This window comes from Mastacembelus armatus, chromosome 15, assembly GCF_900324485.2.
Source record: "Mastacembelus armatus chromosome 15, fMasArm1.2, whole genome shotgun sequence".
NCBI lineage: Eukaryota > Metazoa > Chordata > Actinopteri > Synbranchiformes > Mastacembelidae > Mastacembelus > Mastacembelus armatus.
Window position 1 is genome coordinate 16,013,281 of NC_046647.1, and position 19,310 is coordinate 16,032,590.

At 38.8% G+C, this 19,310-nt stretch overlaps 1 protein-coding gene across 7 annotated transcripts in view; it reads right to left on the reverse strand.

Moving 5' to 3' along the window:
• The window catches only part of LOC113132020 (protocadherin-15), a 169,384-nt gene that overhangs the window by 12,850 nt on the left and 137,224 nt on the right, over positions 1-19,310 (reverse strand). For 5 of the 7 annotated variants that reach the window (XM_026309820.1, XM_026309819.1, XM_026309817.1 and 2 more), the window contains 7 exons: positions 17,145-17,272; positions 10,618-10,833; positions 7,188-7,276; positions 5,915-6,091; positions 3,881-4,099; positions 2,505-2,513; positions 1,784-1,903 (listed from right to left, as the gene is read on the reverse strand). In XM_026309820.1, the coding sequence (XP_026165605.1) occupies positions 1,784-1,903; positions 2,505-2,513; positions 3,881-4,099; positions 5,915-6,091; positions 7,188-7,276; positions 10,618-10,833; positions 17,145-17,272 (958 nt within the window). Of the gene's footprint in view, positions 1-1,783; positions 1,904-2,504; positions 2,514-3,867; positions 4,100-5,914; positions 6,092-7,187; positions 7,277-10,617; positions 10,834-17,144; positions 17,273-19,310 lie in introns of those variants that run through there. The other 2 variants (XM_026309818.1, XM_026309821.1) reach the window with 2 other exon arrangements.

Below are 19,310 nucleotides of genomic sequence, written 5' to 3' on the forward strand. Positions count from 1 at the left end.
ATGTTTTGGGATTACTTACTGTAGACTGAATCCAGAGAAACAGGAGAATAGAAATGATGGAGAGGATAGAAAGACAGACAGATGATAAGAATACTTAAGTAGAAATGTCAGAGGTGTTAACGAAAAAAAAAGAGATATGGATGAAGTGTAACTGTAAGGATACATCGAGTTTCTGCATACTGAGGGGCAATACTGTACTGGTTTATCTGCTGTGTGCATCTGGGAGTTTGCACAGATACAAAGCACGCCCTCTTACTCACATAAACACACTATACTTTCTGCATAGCAAACATGTTTTATACATTGAGTTTCAAACTAAGTCAATAGGATTGTTTATAGGATCAATTTCTCCTGTTACTAGCAGAAAATAACCCTAAATAAACGATGCTCGACTACAATACAATCCCTGTGATAGTGTTTCTACAAAATCAAAAGCCTCTGCTTGTTGTTGAGTGTTGGTCAACATCTGTTGTAAACATTGAAAAGGCTCCTTATAGTTTGCTATAAAATTTCTATTTTCTTTCTTTCTTTTTTTTTTTATTGAATCAAAAAACATTTGTAATGTTATTTAATCTACAAGCATTAAGATTTCATTACACATTCAGGGCAGTATTTAACATGAAATGTGAAATCCAATTGTACCGATGGCAAAACAGTTTGGACATATAGGCACGCTCAGGAAATGCTCGATGGAGGCATCAATCAAAGGACGGTTTAAAGTAATTTAAGGCAAGTGCAGGCCAGACTTCAGTAGAAAGTGGTATTTAATGGCCTGCAACATAAACTTGCCTTGTGAGAGGTTTTTTCAAAATGCACATGCTAAATTAAGAATGCATACATACATTACAGTCTAATCACCAGCTGTGGGGTACAGTCATGTACAGACATCGGAGGTGGTTAGGAAGTCAAAGATCAGAGATACCCATTGATGCAACTACTAACACACCATCAGACATAACATTATGACCACTGACAGGTAAAGTGAATAATATTGATTATCCTGTAACAATAACACCTGTCAGTGTGTGTGTGAGGTATATCAGGCAGAAAGCGAACATTCATTCAACAAAGTTGATGTGTTAGAAGCAGGAAAAATGGGAAAGTGCAAAAATCTGAGTGACTTTGACAAGGGCCAGACTGTGATGGCTGGTTGACAGGGTCAGAGCATCTCCCAAACTCCAGGTCTTGTTGGATGTTCCCAGTCTGGCTAGTACTGAGCAAATGTTGTCTAAGGAAAGACAAACAGTGAACTGGCGACAGGATCATGGGTGCTTATATTTTGAGTGATGGTGAGGCTGATCTCCTTTGGATTAAATATTTAAGTTTCATTCATCCTTCTCACAAGAATCAATTTTGGTTGAATAAAACTAAAAAATACTGTACACTGGTCTCCATGAAGAGAAACACTCAGCAGTGGTGAATAGTGGTGATATAACAGCTAGAGTGGGCCAGTAGGCTGTTGCATTTCTCTTCAACTAAACCACAGTTTTCACTCCTTTTACTCTGTACATACAGAAATGTGTGCTCTTCCTGACAGTATAACTATGGATGCAAATGGAATCACAGTGAATGGCAGAGCAACAAGAGCAACTGCAGCACTGACTGTGCACCATATTAGGCAGGTGGCAGGTCACAACATTTTGGCTTATTAGTGTATGTCTAAAGCAGCAGGGAGATTTGATGCACAGGGTAGTTGTACTAACATTGAACCTAAAAAATCCTGCTCATGAGTACAGTGGGATGGGACATAATAAAAGGTAATGAAGGGTCAGGGTGCACTCACATGTTGCTGTCACCCAGCTCTTCATAGAGGTTAGCAGTGGGAGCAGCCACTGTAGGTGCTTTCCCTCCTGGTGGCAAAGCCATCTGAATCCTGGCAGTTTTGGCACACTCAGCCTGTCGCCTGTGCATAGTGATAACATTTACAGTTACAGAGATGAGTTTCTATTTAAAATGAGAAAACCACACAAAGAACAAAAACTCAATCACAAACATACAAAGAAGAATCAACACCAAAAGCAAGTCTTTGTTTCTGTCACATTTTTAAAGAATAAACTAAGAATACTAAAGTAGAAATGTCAAAGAAGAACTACAGTAAGAATGAACCATGACCTGACCATGTACTAATGTGGAACAGATCAGTAGGTTTTCAATAGAGCGATGAGTGCTCCCTTTACAGAATAGTGAGACGATATTAAGACAGAAATGAGTCTTGACTTTTGGCTGATTTTGCTTTTCAGTCTAATCAGATTTTCCACATGAACAGGAACAGTTTTGTTAAATTAATCATTTATTTTGTAACCTACAAGATGAATCAGTGTTGCCTCATGTCATTATGTTAGAGGGATTTTAAGAAGGTGGCATAGGCCAGCATCATCCCCACATATACAGTCTGATGATTAATAAAGATATCAGAAACTGTATTTAACACACACACACACACACACTCTCCAAGCAGTGGAAGACGGATCACTTACAAAACTTGAAAAAGAACAATTACTTACTCTTTGAACCTGGTGATAGGTTTTGAGGCAGAAAAAAATGAGGGGAGAGGAAGAGAGAGATGGGGGACAGAAAATGCATAAACATACTATGGCATGGCTGTAATTCTATACAGTTTTCATACAATGAGCTATCAAATGACATAGGATATTTGTACTATGTACTACAGACTATTTAACTATTACACATACAAAAGAGGAATTGAGGAACCTTTTAGTTGTCCCCAAAATCCATGCAAAGCAGCTCTCATGCCTCCAGCTGTGACTGCAGGGCTACATGCTAAAGTAGCCACTGCTTTTTTCTTAAGTGAATCTTCTATGCTTCATATCACCATTACTTATTCATAACAAAATTCAATTATTCCACATGAATTAACACATTCAGATTTTAAATATTACATTGCTCCCCACATTTAGGCAACAGTGAATTATGCTGAGTAAAATGTGAAAATGATTTCCTAAATCATTTAATTTTACCAAAGTAATGTCACACCAACAAAGTGGCATCTGCTATGACAGTTTGTGTGTTAAGTCTAATGTCACCATCAACGGCTTTCTGCTGTGTGTTCGGTCTGTGCATTTGCATAAGGACAACCACTCTGCCCATCTGCCCTGAACAAACATTTCCCAACCACCAACTCTTTATGGAACACTTGCAGCATACTGACAATTAAAACGGATAAGAGGCTGGCTCCTGCCAACTAAGAGTTCAATTACATCACTAATTTGAATGTTTCTTTAAAAGGATCATATTTTTGTAAGCTGCACAGCGTGTGTGTGTGCGTGTGCATGTGTGTGTGTGAGTGTGTGTGAAAGAATTAGGGCCAGCAAGACATTGAGATAATTTTTTGTTATTTCGTTTGTGTCGGGCAGAGAGGACTAAGTGGTGTGAAGATGCACTGTGACGGTCACAATTGGCTGTAGATATTTGTCAGAAATGAGTGTTAATTAGTCTTCTTTCACAGAGCATGAGCAGGGAGATTAGCCCAGTAGAGTGCGCAGTCAGCATGTCTGATGAGAGAGTGAGACACACACATACACAAAAGGGCAGCAACCAAGCAAAAGGCATCGTTCCCTTATCTAAAATACTTGACAAATACACTTTTCAACAATGCTGTTTGTGGGCTTGCTGGCTCTACTGTATACTACTAGCCCACAGAATACTAAAGGATGTAAGCAGTGGTTATAATTACACAATAAATATTGGATTTTTCTTTGAGGAGCAAACCCTTCAGCTAAAATCGAGTGTAACATAATAGCTCCCAAGACAATGGTCTGCTTAATTAAAATATATTTCCCTCCTAATTTCCTGACAACCAGTTAAAGATGATTAATCGATTACAGAAGCCTGTGATTATCACTGAGGTGAGGGAACTCACTGTTTGTAGGTGACCATGACAATGAGGATGGCAGGGATGCAGCAGAGGATGATGATAATGGCCAGGGCCAGGAGAGCTCCCTCTGTGTAACCCACAGCCTGCGCTGCCTTTTTCACACTGGCCACAATGTCTGGAGAGCGGATCTCGAGGATGCGTCCGCCCTCTCCCAGGTATGGCTGGAATTCCTTGTTGATATCCAGCACATTCCCATCGAGAAATCTGTGATTTATAACACATGATGGTGACAGGAGACGAAATGGCTTTTTAGCAGCACAGAGCCCTTAAGTTTGTAATCTATCACAAGGTTAGAGTGCATTTGAAAGTATGCACAACTCAAATCACTTTTGCATATCTATCTTCAATTGGTTATAACTGAAATTTTTATTAATCACACCAATGTGAAAGCAACGTGACAATATGAAAGAGGTCATGTTATATTTTTTAATTGGATGAGAAATTTCAAGGTCAGTGGTTTCTGGTAATTTAGATCGTTGCATTATGAGTCACATAAAAGCAACTGAGGATTAGCATACTGTTCTTTCAAATGTATTTATTTTATTGAAAATGACTTAGCCCTAAAAACACATGAAACATGAACTTTCTACCTAAATGCGTATGATTCATACTTCCACAGTGTTTCATTCTGCACTGTGGGAAACCTGCATAAATATGGTAGTAAAATGCACGTAAATACAAGCAATCCACCCAACTGTGGTTCCAATGTTATTTTGTAACAATAACCTGTTGCTACAACGTGGCTTTCTAACACTCTGCATTACAAAAGCGTGAACAGCCTGTCACATCCAATTACTGTCATTTTTGTTTTTCTATAGGTGAATAAATGAGTGGAGATGAAATTTACTAACTGGCCTCTGTGACAATTTATCCTCCAGAGAGCTCAGATGGTAAGGAGCACTGTATTCAAGGTGCCATAAGGACACTCTTTAATACAAGAATCTACTTGGGATGTTGTCTTTCTCTTTCTCCAACTGTCATCTGACAGCAAAGTCACAGATATATAACATGCAATTACTCCACAACATTCAGACATGCACTGCATGCATAAAAAGCCTCCCTCCTCTAATCTAAATGATTTTCCTCACAGTATCTTTAATAAAGAATTCTTATTAAAGCAGGGATGTAGCAAAAATTAACTTAGTTCTCTTAAAAGCTGTCACTTGTGATAAGGGTAATGTTCACTAGCCTGGATTTAAAAAAAAAAAGATGTTTTATGACAACCTGCCCATGGTTTTAGCCTCAGTTTCTCTCTTAATAAAGGTCATTGTGTTCCTCTTATGGCCAAGGACACTGAGATAACGTTTATAGATTAATTGAGCACATGCACCTCTAAATGTCACCAGAGTGGAGGATTTCCAAATGAACCAAAACTGTTTTTCCAAAGGGGGGAGGGGTCTTAAGAGTCTCACACAAAACAGAATTTACAGTATACCATGGATAAGGAGGAACAGACAGAAAATGGTGTCACATAACTGAATGTACGATAAGAAGGACAACAGCAAGCTTTTTAGATTGGTTTCTGAATGGCTTGCCAGAAAAAAAAAAGATGAGAACAAGATTGTCCTAAGGTGCCATCTCAAATCAAGGTCTTGTTTTCTTCTGAAGGGATGAAAAAATGTCGTTCAAGCACTTTTTCTGTGGTGCTTTAATACCACAAAACCATGGTCAGAGTGTCCCTATGTCCCCAAACAAAAGGAATAAAATATATTGATGGCATATCTCCAGGCTCTTGGAACAACCTTTGAGGCACTGGTATGACGGGTTGATGGACTGATCCACCCTCCGTTTCCCACTTAAATCTGACCCTTCTCCATGACATATGACAGATTTTGTGCAGCTGCAGGATAATCAAAGTTTCAAAACTACAGGCAGTGAAAAAGTGGAGACACTGTAGAAGAGAAGGCCAAGAACAAGATATTTGCTGAGTCAAATAAACAGAGGAAACATGCAACACAGCAGGGACATTTTAAATGAAATGATGGACTGGACTTCCTGTACTAAAAGTCACGCACTCACTTGAAGAGCTCCTGGCGCGAAATGGCCCTGTTTGTGAGCGGGTCAATGGCGTACACCATCAGGTCCGACTTACTGTAGTCCTCTAGTTCAAAGCCATCGCCGTGACGACGCGGCCCTATGGACTCTACAATCACCTTGGCCCCTGGAATCTGGTCCTGGATGTAGCGCTCCAAAATACTGAAAGTAGCATAAAACCAAAGTGACTATACAAAGTAAACTATACAAAGAAGGCAATAAATAAGCAAACAGTGCATGGACTTACATAAACCAAAATCCAGGTTCACATCAGTTCAAACCATTTCTAGCACCTCTGTGCCCAAAGCAATATGAGAGCCACCAATCTTAAGCACGCCACTCTGGCAAAGATTGTCACATTGAGCAGCAGTTTGCTTCTCAAAACTGGGCTCTTGGCAAAGCAAGATTCTGAAAATCCTTTTCAGGCAGGGAGAAATCCACACCTCAAATTACAGCCAATAAATGAAAGCCTTGCTGTCTGACTTTTCCATGGTGGATAAACCATTTGAGCACTCAGGTAAAATGGCTCTGGATCATCACAGTACTGTGCAAAATTGCAGACCTCTCAAATGACATTGCTGCAAAGAGCTTAACATGACTAATGTGTGTGTTTTTCACTCTAAAGAGCAGTGTCACTTGTGTTCGAGAAACACGGCAAGCTCTTGAAAAACAACTATTAACACCCATTTGCCTTTCAGATTGAGTAATTAGGCTAAACAGTGTGCCTCAAGAGCTGCAAAAACATGTTTCATGAATCTCTATCATTAATTAATTTGGACTAGAAAACACTGGAGAATAGACTCAACTGTCTCATTGGGTAATCCATGATCTTAACTGACTGGTCAATAGATAATGAACAAGTTTTACATAAAATCTATTTTCATTAGTCCAGGTTTATTTTTAATAGTTGTTTGGCACAGCTAAATCATTCCTGTTACCCCAGTTCCTTCTAAAGTTCTTTTATATCCAAATTCAGGTGCAATCTTAAACCAAGTGTAAACATGTAATTAATTTTCCAATGGCAAACATCTAACATTCAGTACACAAAAGGAATATTTAAAAGAAGCGAATGTACTGGAAAACAATATTCCGGATGTGAGTAGAAGAGATGCTGTAAATATTATGAAAGAAATGTTTGAAATTTCTTATTGATTCTTATAGCTTGATTTACATAACTTTAACACAAAGTGTACTCATAGCAACACCGATACTGACTTGTTTTTATTTCATATTTCAGTGATGCTAAATGTGGTCTTACCTAATGAGCTGCTCCTTATTCTCTTCCACTAAAGTGGGTGGAACAGTGGACACAACAACTTGCATGTCCAATGCATTGACCACAGAAACCTGAGAGAGTGGTAAGGAACCAAGAGGTAAACAGAAAATAGAGATAAATAGTGATTAAGCTAGTTATTTATGTGTCCTACTGTGAGTCTGGTTGATGCATTCAAATGCGTCTTTCAGTGAACCAAATGAGGCACTCTAATTGCCTGCTTGTATTGGTGCCATGCGGCAAACTTAACAGGACCTAATTCTGATGCCATGGTTAAGTGCATAGGCAACAGCCTCTGCGCTCTGAAGCCAAATCTCCCATGCGGCTCCTGTGAAATTAGGTTTCCCCTTGAAAATTAACGAGCACCGCAGTTAAGCACTCGCTGCTCTCTCATATCCAGGCAATGTACCGGACCCTCCTTCTGTCTCGTTAGAGGCTTGTTAACCAGGCATATTTCACTGAAACGAAAAATAAGCCTGCCCACAGTCAGGGAGGATAAGCATTGAATTGGGGACAAAGCTCACACTAGTCACAGAGGGTGAAAAAGGGAAATTATTGATTAAAAAAAAGTAAACAGACACGTAACACATTTCGACAAACATACAGACACTCATGTGGACACAGGGATGTACATAATGTGCACAGGGTTAATACATGTGGCTGAAAAGCTTGATTTTAATTGGTTATCAGATAGTGGCAGAAGCCACATGAGCTACATTGCCCACTATGAATAATTCAATAGTCGAACAAAAACATTTAGTACTAAGTAAACAAAACAAACAAAAAAAAGATATCATCTTGGCTCAATAAGTAAATTAGTATGAAGAAAAACAGAGCTGAGGTTTTCCTGGCTTTCACTGAATCACATACATACAGTTCTGCTCTTCATGGCTGAGATCTTTTTATATATTACGGGAATCTGCTTTGACATTATTGTCCAATTATTGTCCGTTCATGCCTACAATTCTCATTCTCACCTCTCATTCTCATAAAACAATAACTCAGCATTTTGGGAAAGATGCCTTTTTATGTCAATACAGCTCTAAGAGTTGTATTTCAAGTACAACTGTAGTCATCTGTAATCTGTTAGCTCAACTTAGTACAAAGACTGAAAACAGAGTTAAACAACTGGCCTGGCACAGTACAATGAGAATACACTTAAATTGTACACTGTAGAGTAATGAACTATCATTTTTACACTTTGTTTTTCCTATCTTTAGAGAGAGCCAGACAAGCTGTTTCCCAATGTTTCCAGACTTTATGCCAAACTAAGCTGTTGGCTGTAGCATTATATCTATTGTACAGACATGAGAGTGGTATCAATCTAACGAACTCCAATAGAAAATTAATATGTGTATCTCCCAAAATGTTAAACTGTAAAAACCTCAAAACTCCAATTTTATATTATATTATATTTATGGCGCTTGAGTAATTTTGTCAGAGCTAACAAGCCTTCTCTAAATCCTTGTAAGACTTTATACACAGTTTTCAAGCCTTGAAGAACTCCCCAGTGACTTCTATCTATCTGATATGTGAAATATGTGGAATGCTCTTTTAATAAGGACTGAATATGAATCAATGTATTGAGGACAGATGACACTGCAAAGCAATTGTGGATTTCAAACTTATTCCACTAGAGATATACCAGACTATTGAAGCCTCACACAACATGAAGACAACACAGCATGTAAGTAACAACTAGAACAGTATAGATACAGTGGGTACGGAAAGTATTCAGACCCCTTTAAATTTTTCACTCTTTGTGTCATTGCAGCCATTTGCCAAAATCAAAAAAGTTCATTTTATTTCTCATTAATGTACACTCAGCACCCCATCTTGACAGAAAAAAACAGAAATGTAGAAATTTTTGCAAATTTATTAAAAAAGAAAAACTGAAATATCACATGGTCATAAGTATTCAGACCCTTTGCAGTGACACTCATATTTAACTCACATGCTGTCCATTTCTTCTGATCCTCCTTGAGATGGTTCTGCTCCTTCATTGGAGTCCAGCTGTGTTTAATTAAACTGATTGGACTTGATTAGGAAAGGCACTCACCTGTCTATATAAGACCTTACAGCTCACAGTGCATGTCAGAGCAAATGAGAATCATGAGGTCGAAGGAACTGCCCAAGGAGCTCAGAGACAGAACTGTGGCAAGGCACAGATCTGGCCAAGGTTACAAAAGTATTTCTGCAGCACTCAAGGTTCCTAAGAGCACAATGTCCTCCATAATCCTCAAATGGAAAAAGTTTGGGACGACCAGAACTCTTCCTAGACCTGGCCGTCCAGCCAAACTGAGCAATCGTGTGAGAAGAACCTTGGTGAGAGAGGTAAAGAAGAACCCAAAGATCACTGTGGCTGAGCTCCAGAGATGCAGTAGGGAGATGGGAGAAAGTTCCACAAAGTCAACTATCACTGCAGCCCTCCACCAGTCGGGGCTTTATGGCAGAGTGGCCTGATGGAAGCCTCTCCTCAGTGCAAGACACATGAAAGCCCGCACAGAGTTTGCCAAAAAACACATGAAGGACTCCCAGACTATGAGAAATAAGATTCTCTGGTCTGATGAGACCAAGATTGAACTTTTTGGTGTTAATTCTAAGCGGTGTGTGTGGAGAAAACCAGGCACTGCTCATCACCTGCCCAATACAATCCCTACAGTGAAACATGGTGGTGGGAGCATCATGTTGTGGGGGTGTTTTTCAGCTGCAGGGACAGGACGACTGGTTGCAATTGAAGGAAAGATGAATGCGGCCAAGTACAGAGATATCCTGGAAGAAAACCTCTTCCAGAGTGCTCAGGACCTCAGACTGGGCCGAAGGTTCACCTTTCAACAGGACAATGACCCTAAGCACACAGCTAAAATAACAAAGGAGTGGCTTCGGAACAACTCTGTGAACGCTCTTGACTGGCCCAGCCAGAGCCCTGACCTAAACCCAATTGAGCATCTCTGGAGAGACCTGAAAATGGCTGTCCACCAACGTTCACCATCCAACCTGACAGAACTGGAGAGGATCTGCAAGGAAGAATGGCAGAGGATCCCCAAATCCAGGTGTGAAAAACTTGTTGCATCATTCCCAAGAAGACTCATGGCTGTACTAGCTCAAAAGGGTGCTTCTACTCAATACTGAGCACAGGGTCTGAATACTTATGACCATGTGATATTTCAGTTTTTCTTTTTTAATAAATTTGCAAAAATTTCTACATTTCTGTTTTTTTCTGTCAAGATGGGGTGCTGAGTGAACATTAATGAGAAATAAAATGAACTTTTTTGATTTTGGCAAATGGCTGCAATGACACAAAGAGTGAAAAATTTAAAGGGGTCTGAATACTTTCCGTACCCAGTGTATGTCATGTACATTTAGTTTACAAACATACATGTATACTATAAAATGCATGACACTAGATACTCACCACCACCTGGGCACTGCTGCTCAGACCTTTTCCATAGTTGTCTGTAGCAATAACTTCAAACTTGAAGTAGGACCTGCGCATGTTTCGAAACATGGTGGCTGACTTGATGATACCTGTGTAGGTCTCGATGACAAAGCTATCCTGGCCCTCTGGTGTTGGTGGAATAATCAGGCGGTATGCCATGGCACTGTAATTCCCAGTGTCCTTGTCAGTGGCCTATAATACCATAAAACAAAGAACAATTTGGGCAGTTTGGTTAAAGGAGTTTTTCGTACACAGACCACAATAGCCTACATAAAAACAAATGTAAACAAATCTATAAATGAGATTACAACAATAATAGATCACACATGCAACATTTTCACATTAAACAGGAAAATATTAGTCCCTTGTACTGGAAATAATGAGGGAAAGAGAAAATACTTATTCAACAGCCTGAGATGTTTTGGAGCCAGCAACATGGCTTGTAAATGCTGGCGGCTGTTGGGTTCCAAGCATATTGCACTTTTGGCCACTTCTCAAACAGTGATATTGCAGGAGATATTTTGCCTTTGACAGCCGATGGGAAACACCTGCTGTGGCATCGGTGAATTGGGCCAGCAGAACAATGTGCTTGAAAGACTAAACAGAAAACACATCAGACGGAGTAATCTTCCTTGTGTGAGCTAGTGTCAATTTACCCCAGAAACCCCCCTGTGGTGGATCAATCTTGCTGTTATTTATCACACAATTATTTTGTGCCCCTGAGACAAATCTAGACCATTCTATTTTCTCTAACCACCAGAGCTGTCTGGTTATATAACTGGAGCTGTTCGTTCCCATAGGGGCAGCATGGTGGTTCTGCATTTAAACCTGGTGGCAGGCTGGTGCCATTCTGTGGCAGCTGTATGATCTTTCAGTGTCTGCATGTGTCCAGCCAGGCTTCCTCTGCAATCCAAAGATATGTAGATGAAGTTAATGGTTGGCTCTAAATCATCTCTATGTGCAGATTGTCTTTGTGTGCCAGCCATATGACAAGCTGATATCCAGACTGGACCACGCCTCTGACCTAATGTCCGTTGCTATTCATTCCAGTGTCCCTGTGACCCTTCACAATATAAACAATACAGCTCATAGATGGGTGCATGTTTGTTCAGAGTTATGTCTGATGCTCTCTGATGCACAGCCATTATAAAGCTATGCACATATAACACTGTAAAGCTGGACAAAGCTGCAGAGCCAGGCTCATCACTACTTTTGTATAAGACATCGTGAGTTCATATGCTGTTATAATGAAGTTAATACCAGCATTAATACCATGTATTACATCAAAAATTGAAAAAAAAATCTCAAAAACAAAATATGAGGACAATAATCTGCATAAAACATGTCAAACCACTTTATGTCATAGCTCGTAAAACCCCAGCATTCTCCTCTAAGGCACAAGGTCTGACTGGCTACTGAGCTCTCTCTGTCTCACACACACACACACACACACACACACACACACACACACACACACACACACACACACACACACACACACACACACACACACACACAGAGGCATCAATTCTCAGAGTACTTGTCTGTAGTGAGTGACACTGATAAATAGGAGCAATCTCTGTTTTTTCTCCAGTTATTGGAAGAGGAGGGGCTCAAGGTTCCAGTGAAAGGGTTATAAAAAACAACTGACAATTTGATTTACACAATATTGCCAAATATCCTGTATATACCAGCATAATTTGTGAAGGATAAACACAAACAAGACAGCAAGAGACGCTATTTACATGACAGTTAAAAGCATCTCCACATAGTGCAAAAAAGCTTTTACAACTATAATAATTATAAACTTTATATGGTATGGGGTCTTCCAAAAATTTGTTACGAATACTTTACAAGAGAATACTGTTAAAAACAATTCAACACCAAACTTTTAGCTAGAAGTCTTCAGAGAACTTTAGGACCAATATTAGAGCGACTGTGAACAGAGAAAAGAAAGTCTCTTTTCTCAGCGAGGAGGCGGGCTGATCCCGTCGCATCCTTTTAAAGACTGATTGCTTCTCGAAAAAAACAAAACCTCCATACACAAACAGAAAACAAACAAATGGTTACAAACAAACAAAAGAATCAGGCCCTTTTTTGTATATTTTACTTTAGTCACACACATATTTAATCTAAGTAACTGGAGAAGAATAGCCCTGTCCATGCTGAAAATAACATGAACCTTAGTGCTGTGGTGCCTTTTTCTATTTACATGAAATTCTTCATTTTCTAATGAAGCAGTAATTCAGATGTGCATTCCATCAATTACTCCAACAACAGTCCATAAATGCCTTTTTGTGAGCCGGCAAGGTGTGAATGTCCAGTGGAAACAAAATGACCTGTCACAGGAAATAAGGGTGTAAGAGTGCTGTACTAATTGTTTACGTGATCACTTTGGTGATAGAAGACTGTGACAGGCTCAAATCATCATTCCTGCATTGCTGCATGTTCCCAGCTGCCAAATATCTCTGAGCTGTGATGACTTTCACTCCTAGCGCTGTGGCATGTTTGCGCTGGTTAGGCGATAAGATAACATGAGATAAACCTTGTTAATCTCTGAATGGAAATTCACATTATGTTGTTGCGAAAGTAGTCAGTAAAAAACATGAGTGCAACTGTAATAAGATGAACTGCAAACATCAATTGACACGATCTAATGTTTGATTAACTCACTGTCATTCAGAGTTCCAAAGCGTGTCTCTACTCCCTTTTCCTCTTTCTGGCATTTTCTCCTCTGCTTAAGAAAGTCCTAAGCCTCTTAAAAGTCCTCCTCCCTACTCCTAAGAGTTTTCCACCCTAGGAGCTCTTTTAAGGGTTAAGATGCTTTACTAATAACTTTCATCTTTACTGGGCACTATGCTTAAATTTTAAGGTAATATATTGGAAAATGCCCACAGTTCAATCAATTTTCCTACAATTTCATCACTCGGAGCTACTGTTTGTGCTGGGAATGTTTATGGATAGTTATCCTCAGTTAGAGGGAATATGATGTATATGACTTGTTTGTTCAAATCAAATGCCACTATCAAAGACAACAAGGTTCCTCGTGATTGGTTTGATATGAGCCTCTGGAAATGGGGATTGACAAATACATGTCTGTGAAATTCCATTTCACTCTGTTTAAAACAAGAGGTCAAGCAATGAAGGACAGTGCCGAGCAGACATGACTGTCATATGTCTACCTGTGACCCCTAGTACTGAAATACAGGGTCAAGTAACTGCAACATGTAACAGTGTGTAATTATCTAATGAGAGTTTTCTTCTAAACAGGACACATTTACCTTGTTAAACATTTTCTGCTTCCACTGAACATGGAAAAATGTCAGTTACTACTTGACTTGACTGTGTATGTGACTATACCATTTCTAGCTGAGAGCAAAACAGCAGATGTGTCAGAGTATGACAAATGTTGATATTTCTAATGATTATCTCCACAGAAAAGGTCTCTCAGCTTCATCGCTAATTAAGTCGCATACAAACTCTTCACACTAGTCATACACTAAAGACGCTCTATCCTTATGGAAATTATTGATATATGTAAATGTAGCTTTTGGCTCATATTGCTACTCTTTGCTCTCTATTCTAAGAAAACACAGAAAAGAGATTTTGAATTGGTTGGGTGGTTTAAGCCTCTGCATCTGATGATGTTCTTTCAGTGCAGTTAGAATTTGGCAATGATCTGATAGAATGATCTGAGAATTTGGCTGATCAGCTAATATTTTCACAGTACAAAAACAGCGTATGTCATGAACATACACTTGGATATACATGTGTGTCAGACACATACCTTTAATCTTTGTTGTTTTCCAGAAACATAAAGACTCATCAACCCACACACAATCGCAAACTGAATACATATCCATAGCTGATAATGCCTTTTTAAAGAACTGGTGACTATGCACACACTGCACTCTTGTGATATGTGATCAAATCAAATCAATAAATCCTTATCAGGAAAAGATGCGTCAAAACGCGCCGGCGCGTGTGCGTCGACCCCAGAGGGTTAAAATAGATATACACAGTAACACACAGACATTGGCCACGCAGAGTGCATTCATAACAGTTTAACACCTTAAATTTCAGTTTAATGTTCTATTGAGTTAAAATTCAAATGATATTTTCTACAGGTGTTAATATGTAAATGTGTCAATGTGAGAATATTATTACTTTGACCACTTTTGCCTATATATTCTATCTCCAGGTTTAGTGGTGTCAAATGTAGTCAAGAACGATTCACACAGCTTTACCAGGTCCCTGAGGAATGTTTCTGTGCCATAAAAGTTTATTTTTAAAGTTATAAAGATTAAGGATAAGCTCATTTTCTCAGGAAAAGCAAGCCTAGAGCTCTACAATCATACAAATACTATCCCTGAATACCCCTGATATTCCTGTATTTTTAGACAGAAAAGGAATTCTCACCTATCAACTCTCTCCCTCCTCTATATTATATGAGGATTTTGGCTGATTTTCACATTTGCTAGAAGGTCTAAAATATATTTTAAAATACTTTTACTCTTCCACTTGCCTTAAAGATATTATACTTGTTTTCCAAACATTTTCTAGACAGCACTGGTCTTGGTTCAGTCCATTATACTGTAAGTAGCTCTGTTCTTTCCAGCCAGGTTCCTGCTTAATTGAAATTGAATGGTTTCTCCTATTGAAGTTTCCCTTCACTAAGTACTTGAAAATGTGTTTGTAAAAACACACAGATTAAATTAAAACATTGCTAAACCAGTGTAAAAGTCTTGAACCAAACAAGATGAGGAACAAACAGTCTTGTATCCATTTATGTTTCCACATAAACGTATTTCTTCTTTCTAATGTTATTTGAATGAGCTGAAAATTAGGTTTATTGTACAGGTTAGCTGTCCTACAAAGCTGATTACCTATTATTCAGGACAAGATCACCATTGATTTTCTATGTCTGGATTGTAGCTAAATAGAAGTCCAGATTATTGGCACCAATAGCATCATGTCAAAGACTGAGCTTAGCCTTTGACAGCTAAATCATGTTCTGGGTAATAAAAAAAAGTCACCAACATGTCATTCTACTGTCACGTCATTGATTTTTCTAGCTATCAGCTAATCCACTGACTGATGTATGTGCTGTGTTTTCTAGTGCTGGTGACAGTACTGTGGTGTCAAAGTCAAACTGAATGCATTTTCACTGACACTGAAAGCAGAGATGTATGATCAGGGTAGGTGGACGAATCATTCAATCACAAAACTCATGTCCTATATTGTTTATGACAGAGTCTGAATAAGAATTAAAATGAGCTGGCATCAGCTCACTAGCTTATTTACATCAGCAAGGTTTCAAGCCATGATTTCCTTAATTGTAATTAGACATATACAGGAAAAATGTTTCAAACATTGTTAATGAAATTTTGGCCAAGATACATATGTAGAGAGTAACAGGCAGCAAGACATGCAGGCAGATGCTGGTACGCTGCTCGTGGATGGACTCGAGTGTTAAAGGATGTTTTTAAGATTAAAACCTTTGTTGCAATGCCATTTTGAAGACTATTTTCAACATGTAACAAGGATCTCCTGGATATATTTAGGTTGCGAACCCAGGACCTTCTTGCTGTGAGGGAAGAAGTGCTAACCACTCAGCCACCATGCTGCCACCTGGGTACAGTGATTACTGTATGTAAACTTCCCTGTATTATGTACCTGTATTACATGTCAGTTTACCAATCCTACTTAAAATTGATGTTTACATTTGCATCTCTGTCCTTTACTGTCTTGTCAGTTGTTTTGGGAGAATATAAACTGTAAATAACATTTTTTCCTGTTCCTGTTTCAACCTGGAGCCATATCTGCAGGTATTCCTTTCAGATTGCATACAGCCCTAACAAGTAGGGCAGCCTGTAGCCTGGAAGGCAAAATCCAGCAGAACTTTGCTTTGCATGTGCGCTCTATTTACTGTCATTCATTATTCTCCCTGCATTGAATGAATCATCATAATTATGAAAATCTATTAATTCAGATCTTTTCTCATCTAGTTTTTCATACTTGTGTCTTGATACAAGTACGGCAATGTCAAGAGTAACTTCAGTAACAAACTTGACCAGAAAAAAATGTAAGTTAGGTGGACAAAAAAGGATTTTGTATATAACGCATATTTCACCATGCATTCATAAAATAGACATATAATGTATTACACAGGATGACAATGTGAAGCCTCCTTGGGAGAGCAGGCTCATAATGAGACAGGATGTCCAGCCATGCTTCTATGAACATACTGGGATCACACTGCTCGGCTCACTTTGATCCCACCTGCTCGTGGACAGGGAGACAGCGAAATTGAGAAAGAGATGTAGCGAGCGATAGGAGAGGAGATGAAACTGTGCTGCAGAGAGTGGATCAGATGAATTCTCCCACCATGGCTGCAGGGTAAGCATTGAAGGAGTGGGAGCAGAATCGGGCGCTTTAGTTTGAGCCTGTTTCCATGTATGCTGTGAAAAAACCAGCAACCGCCAGAGCTGATGTTTTCTTACCACTATCTTAAGCACAGAGCTGAAGATCTTGGTGTCCTCCGTCACACCGCCTATGTAGAGAGTCCTGGAGAAGATGGGAGGGTGGTCATTCTCATCCTGCACCTCAATGAACACCTTGGCAGTGTTAGCTGTGAAAAGCAAAAGACACAATAATGGCTTCAAGTCCTGTAAAAGTCATCCACTTTAGCCTTGAATACAGATCTAGCACAGTATAAGGCCTATAATAAATTTCATGTGAAACAAAAATAACAAATTGCATTCAACATGAATTTGTTGATTTCAATATATTGTACATATTTGATAAGGTTTGCTGCACCCTCACAAAATAAGAACTGGGACACACATGCGCAGAGTGTGTATATAATCATAGCCACAAGCTGTTGAATAAACATATCTCTGAAGTCAAACAAACTTGGGCTAATCAAATGTTGCATAATTTAGCCTCAAAACTGTCACGTCAATATAATTTTGTTCATGGTCATCAGCTGGTCCACAACTTCAAAAGAGAGCTTGATATCATTCACTAGAAAATTTGCAAGTTAGTCATCACAGGAAACATCACAGTATGTCAACAAAGCTTTCTCATATAAGATTCAGTTGGCTAGCCATTACTAATTTAAATAAAGAAATACTTAACTATATCATCTGTGGATGGGGGCCTTAAATTCGGAAATAATTTTTTATGTATTTTGAAATTGAGGAATCATTATCACCTAACTTTTAAAGTATAATTGAAAATAGTTTGTTCATTGCAAGCAAAAGCATTATTTTCTCTGTTTAATTTTGACCACATGCAGCCTAGAGTTTTCTTCATTTACCAGTAATTTTCAGCCAAACAGCAGTTAAGTGTTTGAAGTTGATTTATAATAGCAGGATGAAAAGAGAAACATGTCCCCTCTGTCTGAGTTTAATCCTTTTACTGAAATAGTGTCAGTTTATTTTGTCAAAACTGACAACTTGGAGACAACAATGTGGATGTTAATTTTATTTTGATTACAGCAGACACTGTACAACAATCAAGAAGAACTGATTCTGAATGCTCACTGCCACCAATAAGTAGATCATCACCAAGCTGCATTAAGTGTGTAAAATATGGCCCTGTGAAATAATAAAATTGATGATGAAATCTCTGCCTTCTAAGCAATTATTTTGAAGTGAGGTCTACCTCACATCATTTATTTTTGAGAGGTTTGTTTTCCCCAACTTGGTGCACAACAATACCGTTCAATAAAAGGCTCTGAAAGCTTAACAGGCAGATTATTGGGCATAATAATCTGAAGAAAAGTCAATAATCAAGCAAGTTCCCTGGAGTTCGAGGAAACATTGTGAGAAATAAATAGGCAAACGAGGCATAAAATGTGGTATTTTTGATACTAAATTTGCTGGTTAACTGGCCTTTTTGTGAGACTTGGATACTTCTTTTGTGACTTTTCATCCTGTGCCTTTAAAAGAAAAATGCACACATATACTGAGTATGAACATTCATCCTCCTAATTTGTCACAGTTACACCTATGCAATGTAGAGCATATGTATATACAGCACAAAATGAGTCCAACACTGCACTTTTTTGGAAAAAAAAAAAATGCAGTGTCAAGGACCATTTTTATTCTGGCAGCATGCAAAACTATAAACTCATGTGGCTCTGGAACTAAGGATGCGCCGGGGGAATTGGACAAACAAAAACACAGCACATCAAATTACAGCCACAAAAGCTGTAGTATGAGATACAGATGGAGCTCTCCAGGGGATGTAAAAGAGGTCTGTAGAGTTTCTCGGTGCTCTCTCTCCTTGTAGAAAGTGGCCACATTCCTCAGAGTATCAGGACATGAAAACATAAATACAGCTTTTCTTTCCCTCCTTTCTTACTCTCATACACACTTATAAAGACGAATGATAGAAACAGGTCAGTTAAGAAGGTGGATTGCTGGTGAGTATGCATGAGAGTGCCTAGACGTGCACAATTGTTTAAAAAATATGTTTAATTAAATGCAGTCTTATACATGTGCTGATATGTGAATACTGTGTGCACACGTTGGCCACGTACGCCCAGTGCATTGATATTAACAGGGATGATATGTATATGAGAAATCAGGCCATTAATGCTCTGATCATTTAAACTCAATAAAAATGAGAAGACAGATGTTCCCTGTCATGTAGCTCCAACC